We start from the raw sequence: 15,396 nt of genomic DNA on the forward strand, positions 1-15,396 counted from the left end.
CCTGCTGCGAGGAGGCCGTTAAAGCAGATAGGGGTTCTGCGCTGCCTGCCGCTGTTTATGATTCTGGATTAGCAATTTGTTAATGGGCTTTTAATGAGCCACACTGCTGACATTTCACCGTGAAGACAACAAGCTCTCCTTACGAACAAATCAAATTCCTGAATGATGAAGCTGTAACATCGCGGCGGGAGGTGATTCAACACACTTACCACTGATCTCATAAGATTCAAAATGAATAGCCACGGTTAGTCTGTATGACTTTTGACATGCTGATGTTGTTGCAAAGCAGATTTACAGAAATCTGGAAATAATACAAAAAATAAATGAAAGGAACTAATCATGTAACTCCAAGTGAGCAAGCCAAAGCCCAGCAGGCGATGGACATCAGTTTGACGTCAGAAAAACGCTGGACTTCAATGCCAGACAGTGTGTTTTATTGAAAATGAATATTGGGTTGATATCAAAACTTGCAATCAAAGGCTACATTCCCACAGCCACTAAAAATAGCTTTCTAAACAAATCCGATGTGTAGTTTACACAGTCTTTTTAATGTAACCCATATCTGACATCTATCTAAATGGTTTGCGCTTTGAAAGTGACACACATAAGCAACAATGCAATGCTTCACATTAAGTTTTACTTTTATCCAGAATAATAAATCAGAATCTCAAAAGCTGTGATTGAGGTCAGGCTGATAGTTGGGCTTATCACACAGAATTCACTCCAGTTTACAAAAAAAAAAGGCCAATTCATTAGGAACATACCGTTGCTGCAACACAATGAAAGTCTGCTACTGTAAGTCTGCTACCAAATCACTGCTACTGTCAGTTCGCTTTTTTTCGCTGGAGTTCTTCTGGCCACGTCACGCATCTTAATGTACTTGCGTCACATGTACAACCTCTAAAAGAGGATCCGGCTCAGCTTTACTGAACGCGAGCGGCTGATGGAGCAATGAAGACTTCAGAAGGGGAAACTCAGACCACAGTAGCTCATCCACTCATAGTAAAAAACTACGTATGTAGTTTCTGACTGAGCGCTCTCTCTCTCTGACTGAACATAACCTGGAATTGGATTCATCCTTTCTGAAAAGAGACCGCATCACACCCACCCAGTTTAAAATGATCTCCGCATACTCGGTGTAATTACCCATTCTCACCTAAATCCCAAAATAAGGACATCAGCTTTAAAATGATAAAGCACAGAGGATGTGAACATTATCAGTCTGGTTAGTGACTCTGGTCTAGACTCAGGTCTGACTGTAACAGCCAAATGAAAAGGAGAAAGCCAGAAGGTAACATAGACACATGAACATGAGGACACCTGAAACAGAACAGTAGCGACAAAGGTAAAAATTCAGTGCATTACTTTTTACATTGTTTTTACTTTTGGCTTTATTGGTTTGCACGTTTTTATTTGAGGCAGGATGATGAATGCACCCCACAGCATGGTTATGCAATCTATTGTATCTCACAGAAGCAGTAAAGGCCTAGCTAAGCAGCTTCCAAGTAGGCAGAAGGCAGAAGTATTGCTGTCATCAAGTACACTAACTCAAGTATGCCGGATAGGGAATATAAATAACACATAAAGAGGGGCATATACAATTCTTTTGTCATATTGTCACTCATTTCATATGCACTTGACTAACTTTGTGTGTGTGTATGTCAGAGAGAGAGAGAGAGAAAAAGAGAGAGAAAAAGAGAGAGAGGCAGAGCACATGCAGTGAGCTTATTAGCCAAAGGCTGGCAGAAAGCACAGAGTTTTACCTCTGGGGCCAGCCCCACCAGCTGTCTTCAGCATCCTATCCTGCACTCTCCCTCTATCTCTTTCTCTCTCTCTCTCTCTCTCTCTCTCTCTCTCTCTCTGCCTCTCTCATACTTGCTCTTTCTCACGCTCACACACACACATTAACATAACCCATGGTATTTATGTAACATCCACGCTAGCTTCTAAACCATTCAGCTCTGGTTAAAGAATACACATGTGGTTGTAGTGAGATTGCATATATGGTGTGGGTCTGTGTGGTATATGGCAGCAGTGTGCTCATGCTGGGGACTGAAGATGGCTCTGCAGGTGTGTACAGGGTGGCTGGTTGCAGATGTATGCTTGTTTATAGCTGATTGCATCCCCTATCCCCCATGGAGACAGAATCAAGAGTGCCGTATGAAGACTAGCCTCGCTTCACTTCTCCTATCTCTGATCTCAAGGTCACTCAGAGGAGGGCTGTGCCCTTCACTTGTAGCTGTCATTTTGACAGGCGGTTTGACTTGAGCATAATCAGTCTTGATTAGACTTGCATCGCTGTGAATTGGATGCATGATGTTAGTGCTGTTCAGTCTGTGCAGTGTGGTGCTAAACATCAGAGTCAACACTTAGAATAATGGTTATATTGTCCTTTCTACACTTGTACACTCTACTCTCTACATATATGGAGATGTAGCTGATTATTTAACATGTACTGGTCATGGACATCCTTTTTAATGAATGCATTAAGCTGCTCTATTGCTGACACAGATGTGCAAAATGAAGGTTTTTTAAAAATATTTTCGGTAACACTTTCTATGAATGTCATCTTTATTAGACGCTATAACCACATTCATAACATATTATAATGCATTCATAAGGCATTATAAACATGGCTATAAATATTTATAAAAAATCATAACCCATTATAGCAATGTTTATTAAGCATTATGACCTGTGATCATAATACATTATAAGCTGTGCTTATAATATATATGCTAAAATAGTATATATCTATCATTAATAATCTAGTCCTAAAATGAAAGTCTGGCACCTTACTCAGAGCTCACAAAGACCTGTTATAATACATCATAATTGACTATAAATAATATTATATTCAAGACAAGAATAATTTATGAGGGGTTACAAATATATTTATAGCATTATTGAGGGTGTGTTTATAGGTTGGAAGCTTTTTTAGTCATGATACAGTCTGCAAGCAGGGACTGAGTTTCTTGTTATTGATGTATAACATGTTATAAACACAGCTATTAATGCATTATAATCACAGTTCATGATGCATATTAAACATGGCTATGATGAGTTACACATTTTTATAAATATGTATAGCCATGTTTATATTGCCTTATAAATGCATCATATGTTTATAGTATGTTTATAGAGTCTTATAAAGATGACATTCATAGAAAGTGTTACCATATTTTCAATATATGACAAAACACTGAAAAGTATTTTATTAACTTCAAGAACATAATACTGCAACTAAGTTTTATTAAGTAAAAATATAACTGTTTTAAACATTCAGTATAAAATATATACTTTTATGTCTATTGTGTAAACAGTAACTGTCCAAGACGGTCATTTTGTATCAAATAATTATTATAATGTAACAAAATAATAATTGTAGCATAAACATAATGTAAGGTAACAAATAATCTACCACAAACTGAAGTGTTGAATATTTAGTGTATACATATAAACAGCAAGCATGAACAATTATATAAAGAACTTCACAGTAAATAAGAAACCAAATGAACTACTAATATCACAATAACAATATGGATTTTTATTGTCATTTAAAAAAAATATTGATATTATTGACACCCCCCTAGTGCAAACATGCATCTCTTAATCAGCAACTTTACAGGAGTTTATTTCAGGTCATTTGGGATCATTTCTATAGGTCCGGTCATCAAAAAAAAAGTACTCAAATTATGTAGTAAACTAAAAATTGCCAAAAACAAAGACATTTGTTTTTCATTGGACAGCAACAAAATATCCACACACACGGCTTATCATAGCTTATCTAGTCCTTGTAGAGAGGTACAGCCAATAGTTGGGGAGATGGGGATAAGGTGGGGTTGAGATCATCCAACACCCTCACTTTGTAAAAAGCAGGACAGATTGTTTTTAAAACCCTTGATTTCAGAATAAAACACTAAAAATGCTCAGTACAAATACTGTTGTCAATATAGTGATTTTTTTAATGTCTAAACAAGTATAGGAGGCTTATACCTCATTAGCATTGAGCACTGCTGACGTAGTAGTTTCAAACCTTGTCGATTTTTTGGGTAATCTCAAAAAGCCCTCTTATCTGCAGTCCCCACTGAAAATATTCGAACAGCAAGTTCATTTTTTTTGCAGTTGAGAAAAGAGGAAAAATCAATCCGAGCCATTGCACAGGCATTGGACACAGCAATAATTTGGAAGGTCCTGAAAAAGAAAGAAAACACTGGTATACTAACAACCCGGCAATCAGAAAAACAACAGCGGCTGATGATAGAAACACAAAGAGAAAAACTTAGTCTGAGATTTTAACAACAATCTGAACAGCACAGGGGTGAATATTTAGTAATCAACTAGTTAGACTTGGAAATCAGAAGTACAGAGTCCATACCACAATATTTATTGCTGATCTCATAATCATTAAGAATCAGAAGACCAGATGAGGCTGCATGATGGCCCAACAAGAAGTGGGTGTGCCACAGTACTCCATGGGCCTGTAGCTGTAGGTATAATCATTACTCGGGACTCTACTTCTGAGGAGATTGGTGTGTTTTTCCCTGTCTGTATGTGTTTCAGCTATTCTGGTCATGAGAGGATGAACATATAGCTGAAGCACTGCCTCCCAATCTAACATACTAAAAATACCACGTCTTTGCATCCCTCTGAATTCTGTCATATCTCTCCTTCCTGGCTCCATTAATCAGAGAGGGGGTGTCCTACTGAAATTAGAAGCTTCTTTTCAGTCCTCTTTCCTCTCTTCCACCTCATCCCAAATAATCACAAGCTGATGGCGTGTTCTGAACTAGCAAAATCTCCCTTAGGTATTCTGTAGAGGACTTGCAGCCTGTCCAGAAGGTATTCCTGTCTTGCACCCAATTGGCCTTATTCATCAAACCTTCAAAAAATGTGAAAACCATGAATTTACAAATTAAATAAACACTAGATTTATTAGTGAAAAACCTGTGTGTTAATGAAGACAAGTTAATGAGTAAATGATTTTTTTTTGTATTTTGGGCAGACATATCCTTTTTTGCGGTTACCTTATCATTAGCATAATCCTGTTATGAAGATAAATATGGGATGATGAGAGCAAGATTGCTCCAAGTGGAGAAATAAAGCTCTACTCAAGGTCTAAATGATGCACTGGCAAGATAATGGGTAGATGGGTAGACATTTTTTGCTCATCACTCATCACTGCTGTCTGTTAGCTGATGTATCAGAACTACTTTTTTGGGACTAGCCACCATTTATCAGGGAGGGGGGGGCTACTGAAATCAGAAGCCCCCTGAGTCCTAACTCCAAGGGCTAGGAGCATTGGAAGTGATAGGGGAGCCCTAGTGAGAGGGTGGGTTAATATGCAAAACTGAATTGTAGGATAAATGGTTAAAAACGAAAATAAAAAAACACACATTGGCACCATTCTTCTCTTTTGGGAATGTTTTGGGCAGTTGGAGATGGCCTTACTAACACTCTTTTTGCCAAATGTAATTAAATCCTCCCAGCAATGCTGCAGAACATTGTACAAAGCCTACCCTGAACAGTAGAAGCAGTTACTCCATCAAAAGCAGTGTAAACTCTATTCTACCTTTGACTACTTCAGTTATATACTGTACATTTTTGTCTCTTGAATCACAACCTGAAATGATCTGATAAAAATAAAACCGGTTTATAATCTATATTTGCATGTTAGAATACCCAGTGCGTATGTCCAATATCTCCAGAGTGCTTTGACAGGTGCCTCCTGATGGAACATGTGGAACGCTTCTGAGGCTGTGATCCTAGAACCCCAGATAACAGCCTCCCTTGAGCACCATAATCATCTCAGACCACCTCCAACCTCCACCTCGATCATTACAGAGGCAGCCTGGGATCTGGAGGAGGGACGTGGGGGAGCGGTGGGTCAGCGCTGGGCTGATGGACTGATCGACTGGTGGCGTTGGAGGGATGTGAGGCTGGGTGTCAGCTGCACTGATCATTAGTGTGTCACTCTGGCAGACTCACCGCCGCCATGTCTCTCCCCCTGCTGGCTGAGCCTACACGCTCTCAGAGTCGTGATGTTCCCGTTACATTCACACCTCCACCACTCTGTCCTGCGCTTGTTCGCCGCGTTGCTTTGGCTCTTACTCTAAGAGAAGTGGTAAAAGTGTGCCAGAGAGGAGCCCTCAGACATTTGTGCTCAACCTTTTGTGCTTTTAGCTGGTGGCGAGAGTGTAGGGTAAGGGCTGGCACTGATCTTTTTTTTTTTTTTTTTTTTTTTTTGGATGGTAATAAACATAAACAAAATGAGATTTATAGCAAATTACTACATATTTATGATCAAAAAATACTTTCTATTTTGTTTAATTGTATGAATTTATTGGTATAGAATATAGGATATAGGATACAGTATTATTATTGCATAGGATTTGGTTGGTTAGAGACATTTTTCTATGTATTCAAATAGTAAAGTCCAACATCACATAGCAATTAACACACAATATACAGCTCTGGAAAAAAACAATAAAAATTAAAAATGATTTTACTAGGTTTATGTTTGAGTAAAATGAACATTGTTGTTTTATTCTATAAACTACAGACAACATTGCTCCCAAATTCCTAATAAAAATATTGTCATTTATTTGCAGACAATGAGAAATGGCTAAAATAACAAAAAAGATGCAGAGCTTTTAGACCTCAAACAATGCAAAGAAAACAGGTTCATATTCATAAAGTTTTAAGAGTTCAGTTATCAATATTTGGAATAACCCTTGTTTTTAATCACAGTTTTCATGCATCTTGGCATGTTCTCCTCCACCAGTCTTACACACTGTTTTTGGATAATTTTATGCCACTCCTGGTGCAAAAATTCAAGCAGTTCAGCTTGGTCTGATGGCGTGTGATCACCCATCTTCCTCTTGATTGTATTCCAGAGGTTTTTAATTTAGTAAAATAGAAGAAACACATAATTTTAAGTGCTTTTTTATTTTTTTTTTACCAGAGCTGTATATATAATAGGCAGCCTTGACACAAGTTGTTTTTGATTGAAGGCTGGTTGTGAGGATGTCGTCACTGGATATGAGATGTGTAGCACCTCCCTCTAGAGGACGCCAGAAATACTGCAGCCAGTTTTTTTTTTTTTTTTTTTTTTTTTACATTTAAAGCATTGGCGTTTCAAAGTTTTGCTTTTTCACCTGCATTAGTTCTGGGCCGGCGCTAGCCATAGGAACGAATGAATGATTTTTGGTGCCCCCTTCCCAACCCTCATTTTTCCCTAAATTTTTCCTAGCATTACTCTAAAATGTTACAGTAAAATCACTTGATACGTAAACCATGAATAGAATGGTTCTTTGTGAATTTAATGGTGTCATTTGATTGTTTTTTTTTTCAGGATTCCACATTCTGGTTTATGCAAGGTTTATCCTAGGTTTGACTTCTAAACACTACATATTGCTACAGTAATATCACTTGAAACATATATCTTAAATATATGGGTGACGAAAAATGACATATATATAAATAAAAAATGCACATATAAATGATTAAACATGTTAATATATAGATTGATAAAAAATAAATAAATAAACTCATATATCATTGTATAGATATATATAAAAAAAATATAGATATATTTTTTTTCATGAAAAAGTACACACTTAAAATTATATCAGGAATCTATTTCCATATTTCCATGCATTAATCTTTATTTGGGGCTATTTCTGCATTTATTAATTTATATATTCATTGACTGATGTATTTCTACATCTATTTATTTATATATTTCTGCATTTATTTATTTATTTATTTTGACATTTCTTCATGTATTTATTTATGTATTACCTTATTTATTCATTTATTTATTTCTGCATTTGTATGTTAATTAGGTAGGCGTTCCTATCTTCGCTCTAATGTAGGATTGGTTAATGAGCTGCAATAGTTTTAGCTCTACTGCTCCTGCCTTGGCCTGCTACATCCTGAAGCCTTGCTAGCATCATGCTTAACAATCAATGAGCCACAAGCTGTGGACCCATAATTCAATTTTAGCAGTCATTTTTTTCTAATGGCGTTTTTTACGAGCCATTGCAAACTATTTAAGGTCATTAGCTAATGATTTTAAGAGCCATGTGCCAAATGACTGCTTTTTATTTTGTTTAGAAAGGGTTATGGATGGTTTAGTTCAGCTCAGCATGATATGGACGTTGACCTAGCCATGTTATATCTAAAATATCTGCATTTCCAAAATGTTACACTGTTTTACAGATAGCTAATTGTCTTATTTGTTGATTAGACCTTGATAAATGTATTTTTACTGAGCTGTATAGTCAATTATTTTCCATTTTCATTCGCTGCACAAGAGCTCCACTGAGCATGTGGCTACCGGAGATTGGTTTAGACTTTTACTGCTTATATTTGGATTTTTGGACAAAAAAAAGGTGATTGGAAAAGAGCTTTCTGTGCTTCCTCTGCACTTTTTTTATGAGACTACCCACCATATGCCCTATACTACCCGTGACTTATTTGTACTCATCTTATGTTAGTCCTGGAGCATGCTGTATCAGAGGTGGGCCAAAGGCCCCATAAAGTTCAAACAGCGTCCATGTGAGAAAAACTTTTCCAAATTAACATGCGGTTAGATCTCTAAAACATAACGTACTTAATTCATAACCTGTTCAAATATACAGTTTAAATCTGTGCTTGACTGTAATTGTCATTTTGTTCTTTTCCACTGAATTGAATGGAGCTTGCAGGGAATTGGAAGAAGTTTAATACGTTGATAAATTAAAGATGCAAAGGTTAATTACGAAAGAAAAGCCTCTCAAGAGAGACTATGGATGTCTTTGTGCTGGTCTCATTCACTAGAACAGGTGGGTAGACAGTGGAGCCCTGAAAGAGCTCTTATATTCTTTTGCATGCTCATTATCGAGAGTCTGTTTTTTTTTTTACTCATAGTAAAATTTCACTATTGCAGTTAAAAATTATGGATATCCCAAGAAAACCTTAATTTGAACAATATCTAGAGATGCAAGAAGGGGTATTAATGAGTCTTTTTAAAAGTCTTTGAAAAGCAAATATATAAACGTTGAATTTCCTGTTTGTCAGCAAACAAGCTGGTAAAATTATTCAAATGATTAAAAACAGTATTCCTCAAAGAAAGATTAAGGGATTTGCATATTATTCCCTCCTCATTGCATAATATCATTAACCAATTTAAGTCATGGGCACGGGTCTAATCCTATGGTAAACACTGTGATCTCTGGTCCCTTAGCACTGCATCGAGAACCACCATTCAACAAAAGCCGATAGAACCTCATGAGGCAAGAGATTAATTTAACAAACCTTTATAAAGCACTACAGTACAGAGTTACATTCACAAATTACATAAATACTGTACAAAACATTAACTTTATGCTAACCATGTCGAGAAGTGGTGTTGACTTCTGAACAGACAGAACATGAGATATGTTGGGTCCATACTGTCTGCAACTAAATAAAAATAAAAGGAAATATAAGATAGACTGTACATTTAGTAGTGTCATTTTTTATTTGGGGATGTACAATGTTAATACTAGATATTTTCACACACCCATATTTATTACTAGTTATTTATTACTAGCTTCCTACATCACTGAGGACCTAGAGTTTTAATTGTATATTTATATATTTTTCTCCTATTATTCTTAACATGAAGCTCAAAAGCCCATGGGCCCTGTTAAACACCCTGCTCAAGGCACATTGCGAATCTCTTTGCTATCTTACATTGTGTCAACAGTCTATTTTGATGCCTTGTGCCCAATCTGTAAAAATAGTTTAGGAATAAATCTACGCTACTGGGCTTGGTGGTCTGGAAATAAGGTGTGTTTAGGTAAATTCTAGCATGTTTCTAACTTGGCCAAAGAAAACACAAGTGCGCCGCTGACCGAATAAAACCCTAACAACAGTCAATAATCACCCATCCATACCTATCTTATGTAGGCGCACCGCTCTTTACACACACACATGGACGTGCTGCAGGGCTCAAATCCAGCTTTTACATCAAAAATAAACAGTATACAAAATAAAATAACATTTCTGTTCCTGTAAGTTACCTGCTGGCGCACCTTCACAGCGTGAACTTGCAGATACCAATAAGATAAGATACCAATGCACCAGTCAGAGCGCACCTGGCTCTTAAAGGGAATGGCTATTGAAACGCTGATTGGTTTATTTTTGGTTAAGCCCAAAACACACCCATGATTAATTAAAAGAATTAGTACATGCCTTTTGTACATTTGGAGCTGCGCAAGGCTTGCTTTTTTGCATCCTCCTGATACAGAAGACACGCCAACAGGACCTAAATCTAGCTAAGTTATTCACGGTTGACTGCTTGCCCCATATGTTTGAACATGTTTCTCAATTTTAACATGTTTTGTTTATTAGTCACAGCCTACATTATGTTTTTTTTTCTCATCTCCTGCAGAGAACAGGGTGTAGAGGGCAGGCAGAGGAGCTGTGAGACTGTTAAGAGTGCTGTCCAGTCTCCAGGCTGCTGACCATTGATTGGAGGCTATATTGCTCAGCCAGCTGCAAATGCATGTATTAGAGGTGCTGAATGGTCATTCGATTAGACTCTAAATTCTCTTTAAAAAATTTTGGCTGGCTAAAGGATACAGAGATCTATAAAGGGAAGCGGATTTGCATTGATTGACGGGGTGCTGTGAGGTGTTTTTTTCTGTCTAGAAGAATAGATGGTGTTTTCTGTTCTCAGACTGTTGGTCTAGGCCACTTAATTGGGTGTGGGGAAAGGGGAAGTCAGGCTGGCAGTTTTCACACTAGCTCTTTCTCTCTCGCACGTACAACACGCACACTTGCAGAGGTAGGCACGCACTCACACACTCACAAATATACCAATCAGCCATAACATTAAAACCACAGAGGAGTGAAGTGCATAAAATTAATAAACTCATTATAATAAACTACCTGCCAAGGGGTGGGATGTAGTATATTAGATGGTTACATGGTAGTGGTTTTACATCCCTGTGATGATTAAAATTTCTCATTGGAGCCTTTGCCTTTAACTAGTGCTGGGCGGTATGACCAAAAATGTATATCACAGTATTTATCAAGATTCTGATGGTTTCACGGTATATCACATTATTTTTATTTTATCTTATTTATTTATTTATTTTTTGCATGACTGGGCTTTTATATAGGTTAGTGGAGAAAATAGAAAATAGTTCCCTAAACAAGAGATTCAGTAATAATGCCTAGTAAAATTGAAAGTGAATAGGGAAACCCCTAATGTGTGTACATTTGTGATTTCAATATAACACTATCTTTTTTATAGTTTTTCCCTTGTCTTTCTGTACGTGAAATTGTAAGTCATCTTATTCACACAGGCATGTAGCATCGCATTAAGATAAACCTTTAAGAGTGGCTGCAGTATTTAAAATAAATAAAGAGACATTAGTTATAATTACTCAAAAACACTCATTGGCCTGTTTAACAAAAATACATCATTAAATGCGTAAAAATTACAGCCATTTCTTACAAAGTCCATTTTCACATACTACACTGCACAAAACTGCAGAAAAAATTGTATTGACTTTTAAAAATGATTTCTTTAGCTTGCTGACTGCTGCTTCTGTGTGGTTAGAGCTCTTAGCTCTGCTGAGTTGCTGTGCTAACAGCTACTCACTGTACAAACTGAAAAAAAAAAACAGTTTTGAGGGTTATATTAAAGGTAAGTTTAAAAGTCTATGCTTTGCTTCCTCCATGAGGAATGTGCATGTTAGTTTTACACATTTTACAAATATGAGAATGTGATTTAGATACATCAACAAACAAAAAACAAAGATGCAGAAAAAAACCAAGGAGTAAAATATTAGGGCTGCTTTCCCAAAAGGTACTTAGCACTAAGATGATTAGCAGATGGTTAAGCAAGCTTCACACTGAGCACTCTCTCCCCTAAGATGTTTTTAATGTTAAGATGCTTTTGGGAAACTGGGCCCTGGCTAGTAATTAGTGTCTGCAGCTGTGTGCCAGCTCAGTAGCTCCATCCTGTGGTGATCCATAGTAGCTTCCTGTGACCAAGGAGCCTCAAAAACAGAGCTGCTGGTCTTTTCTTAGGATTGGCTGAATTGTAAAAATATCGGCAGATGCAGAGCTGATTGATCTACTGTTCAGACTTTTCTAAAAAGTGGTTCTTCTCTGTGATGCAGTTCTAACCTGGGCTATAGACTTAATTGTTGTCTGTTTGAGTCTGATCTACAGACTTGAGTGTGTGTTGAGAGGAGGTTTATCCCTGCAGTAGAGTAGTGCGAGTGTTTGAGGGCTATAATAAGAGTTAGCGCTGACCTGCTTCTCTCTTTCCTGGAAGCTCTTTCTGTCACTAAGATAAGAACGCAGCTGTAGGAGAGAGCAGCCCGTGTGCTAGTGCTGTGTGTGCACGTGTGCTCGTGTGTGCGTGTTGTGGAGTCTGGAGGTAGCTGTCACTTTTCATTAGAGAGCTAGTTTCCTGTGTCTTCCTGCGGATCTTCCTCCTTCCGCTTCTCCTCTTTTTCATCATCATCTTTAGTAGAACCCATGACCCCGGCCCATATATTCACTCTGATGTGAGGGGAATAGCTCCTGACTGATACAGTGTCTCTTTACATATGTATCCTTCACAACATCCTGTGTCCTCTAAATGTTTAACATGAAGGACATGATGTCTGACATGATAAAGCAGGCCCATGTGCTTTAGATCACTTAGTGTTTCTCTCTGTTGAGTGTAACATGAAGCAGATCTGTATTGTCGTGTGAAGTTTGATGAGGTCAGTGAGCATTTTTAAGAACTGATATTGGCAGCATACAGTATGTAACTGGGATGAGATTGAAGGTCCTAATGAGAGTTGGCAGTTTAATTAAACAGATATTTCCAAAATGTCTGGACTACATTGGTTAGGATAGACTAAGGATATTTAATGCTTCTAAACTATCTGCTTAAAATAAAATAAAATAAAATGAGTTGCTCAAGATGCAGATTACCTTGAGGCTGGTTTAGTGCCAAACCTAATTCATCATACAGTACCAGTCAAAGTTTGGACACAATTCAGTGTTTTCTGCATTATATATTAATACTAAATGTCATCTAAACTATGAAGAAACAGTGTTAAACAAAAAAAGTGTTAAACAAACCAGAATATGTTTTATATTTTGGATTCTTCAAACTAGGAACCGTTTGCTTATACGCTTGCTTAGACTTGCTTCAGTCAATCTGAAAAAAATCGAGACATTTTGAAAGTATCCTCAAGTGCAGTCCCAAATACTGTCAAACATTATGATGAAACTGGCACTCATCAGGACTGCCCCAGGAAATTAAGACCAAAAGTTAAGTCTGCTGTACAGGATAAGTTTATCAGAGTTACCAGCCTCAAAAAAACACAAGTTAACATCACCCTTTATATATATATAAGCCACCTAAATGCTTCATAGAGTATTTTGAATTTACTGTATAATGGTACAGTATAGACGTGCAGTGCCTATAGTATGTGCTTTTTAATGCATAGGTGTTCAGTTATGATATGCACCCTTATCCTTATTATTTCTAAAAAAAAAAAAAAAAAAATCAGACCATGGTGTGTCTCGCATTGGACCCCAGTCCCACCTATACTTTAGAAGATTATGCTTTACTGCTTTAGATTATGTCACCTAATTTCATGTAATAATGCTAAATTCCATCCTAGAGTCCATGTTTTAGGATATGTTTACCAAATTATGCTGTCTTTATTAATGTTAATTATCTCTATGACTCTAATCAGTTATATTCTGTATTTTTTCTCTGTGTGTGTTTGTGTTTCTAAAGGTAAAAACTGGGACCTGAGCGCTGCTCTGAGTGACTATGAGCAGTTACGGCAGGTCCACACTGCCAACCTGCCCCAGGTGTTTAACGAGGGCCGTTACTACAAGCAGCCAGAGCGCAGCGGCACCCCCCAGCACATCAACAAGCTGGAACAATGCCTGCAGAGGCAGGAGGAGAACACTCAGGGTACGACACAGACCTACACCACTGCTTCCATGAGTGATGATAATGCTAATGATGATGATGACGGTATTGATAATAGCAGTGACGGCGAGGATCGAGATGTTGACTGTGACAATGAGCATCCATATGCCCCTGATGATTAAAACAATGATGAGGATCATGATTATGATTGTGCAGATTTAGCTAATAGTAGCAGTAATAGCTTCCATGGTTGTGACTGATGGCTAATAGAAATAATTAGGTTGGGACTGTTTTGAAATGGCAAATTGAAGCATCTCATAATCAAGCAACAAACTTAACAAACAAATTTACCCACTCTCATCCATCTCTTTTTTTTCCCCCGCATCTACAGAGAAGCGTCTCTCTCGGGGCATCTCCCATGCCAGCTCTGCCATCATGTCGCTGGCGCGGATGCATGTGACGGGCGAGTGTGCCAGGGAACAGTTCCCTCTAGAGATGCCCATCTACACCTTCCAGCTGCCCGACCTGAGCGTGTACAGCGAGGACTTCCGCAGCTTCATCGAGCGAGACCTAATTGAGCAATCCACTATGGTGGCCCTGGAGCAGGCGGGTAAGGCCACACCTCAGACTAACAGCTTAGAGATTGAGCTTTCTGGGCGGAGCTTGTGCTTGTGAAATTTGGTTCTGCATGATGTTCATTTGTCCACCACATACAGTACATGCTTCCTCTATAGCCTATGTATCAAACACAATACAGTTTTTATTCAAATTAACACAATTTTCCTTTCTAGTACATAGGTTATATCACTGTACCACACAAATCATATTACTAAAAACACTAGCCCTATTTAATATAAACACTTAATTAGCTAAAGAAACATTTGGCCGAAAAGTAGCCTAAATTGCCTTGTGTTTTTCACTGAACTCAGGGGTGGTCTGATCATTGTAGTCTCCTCACGGTTGACATCTCTGATTTTCCAGGCAGAAGTCACTTTATGCCGATAAAAAGGTTTTTGGCCACTACTGCTACTACTATATTTATTAAATATTAACCTCCTGAGACCTAAACTTTTACTTGGTGTGCTTTTTCATTGTTCCTATCTACCTCTGCCTAATAATCTGGGATAATCAGAAAACTTTGTATTTGTACAGAAAGTCCTATTATGGGGACTAGAGACCGACCGATATGGGTTTTTCTAAGGCCGATGCCGATACCGATCATTAGTGGTCAGAGTCAGCCGATGGCCGATGTGACCTGCCGATTTTTAGGGCCGATATGCTATCGTATTATACTAATAAATATACTAATTTATTATACTAATAAAAAAAATATTAATTTTATTTAGATTGTATTATCCATAACATTTTATTTTATTCATTATATAACATATGTTCTATATACACTATATATTCATGTTTATAGTAGAAATATTATGTTGGCTATTATATAAAATTTACTGTAGGGGCCT

General features: G+C 37.5%; 1 protein-coding gene across 1 annotated transcript in view; it reads left to right on the plus strand.

The window, feature by feature from the left end:
* The window catches only part of otud7a (OTU deubiquitinase 7A), a 123,682-nt gene that overhangs the window by 72,868 nt on the left and 35,418 nt on the right, over nucleotides 1-15,396 (plus strand). Inside the window, exons 4-5 of the mRNA XM_007246487.4 lie at nucleotides 13,787-13,969; nucleotides 14,319-14,537. Of these exons, the coding sequence (XP_007246549.3) occupies nucleotides 13,787-13,969; nucleotides 14,319-14,537 (402 nt within the window). The remainder of the gene's footprint in view (nucleotides 1-13,786; nucleotides 13,970-14,318; nucleotides 14,538-15,396) is intronic.

The sequence above is a fragment of the Astyanax mexicanus genome, chromosome 2, assembly GCF_023375975.1.
Source record: "Astyanax mexicanus isolate ESR-SI-001 chromosome 2, AstMex3_surface, whole genome shotgun sequence".
Classification (NCBI taxonomy): domain Eukaryota; kingdom Metazoa; phylum Chordata; class Actinopteri; order Characiformes; family Acestrorhamphidae; genus Astyanax; species Astyanax mexicanus.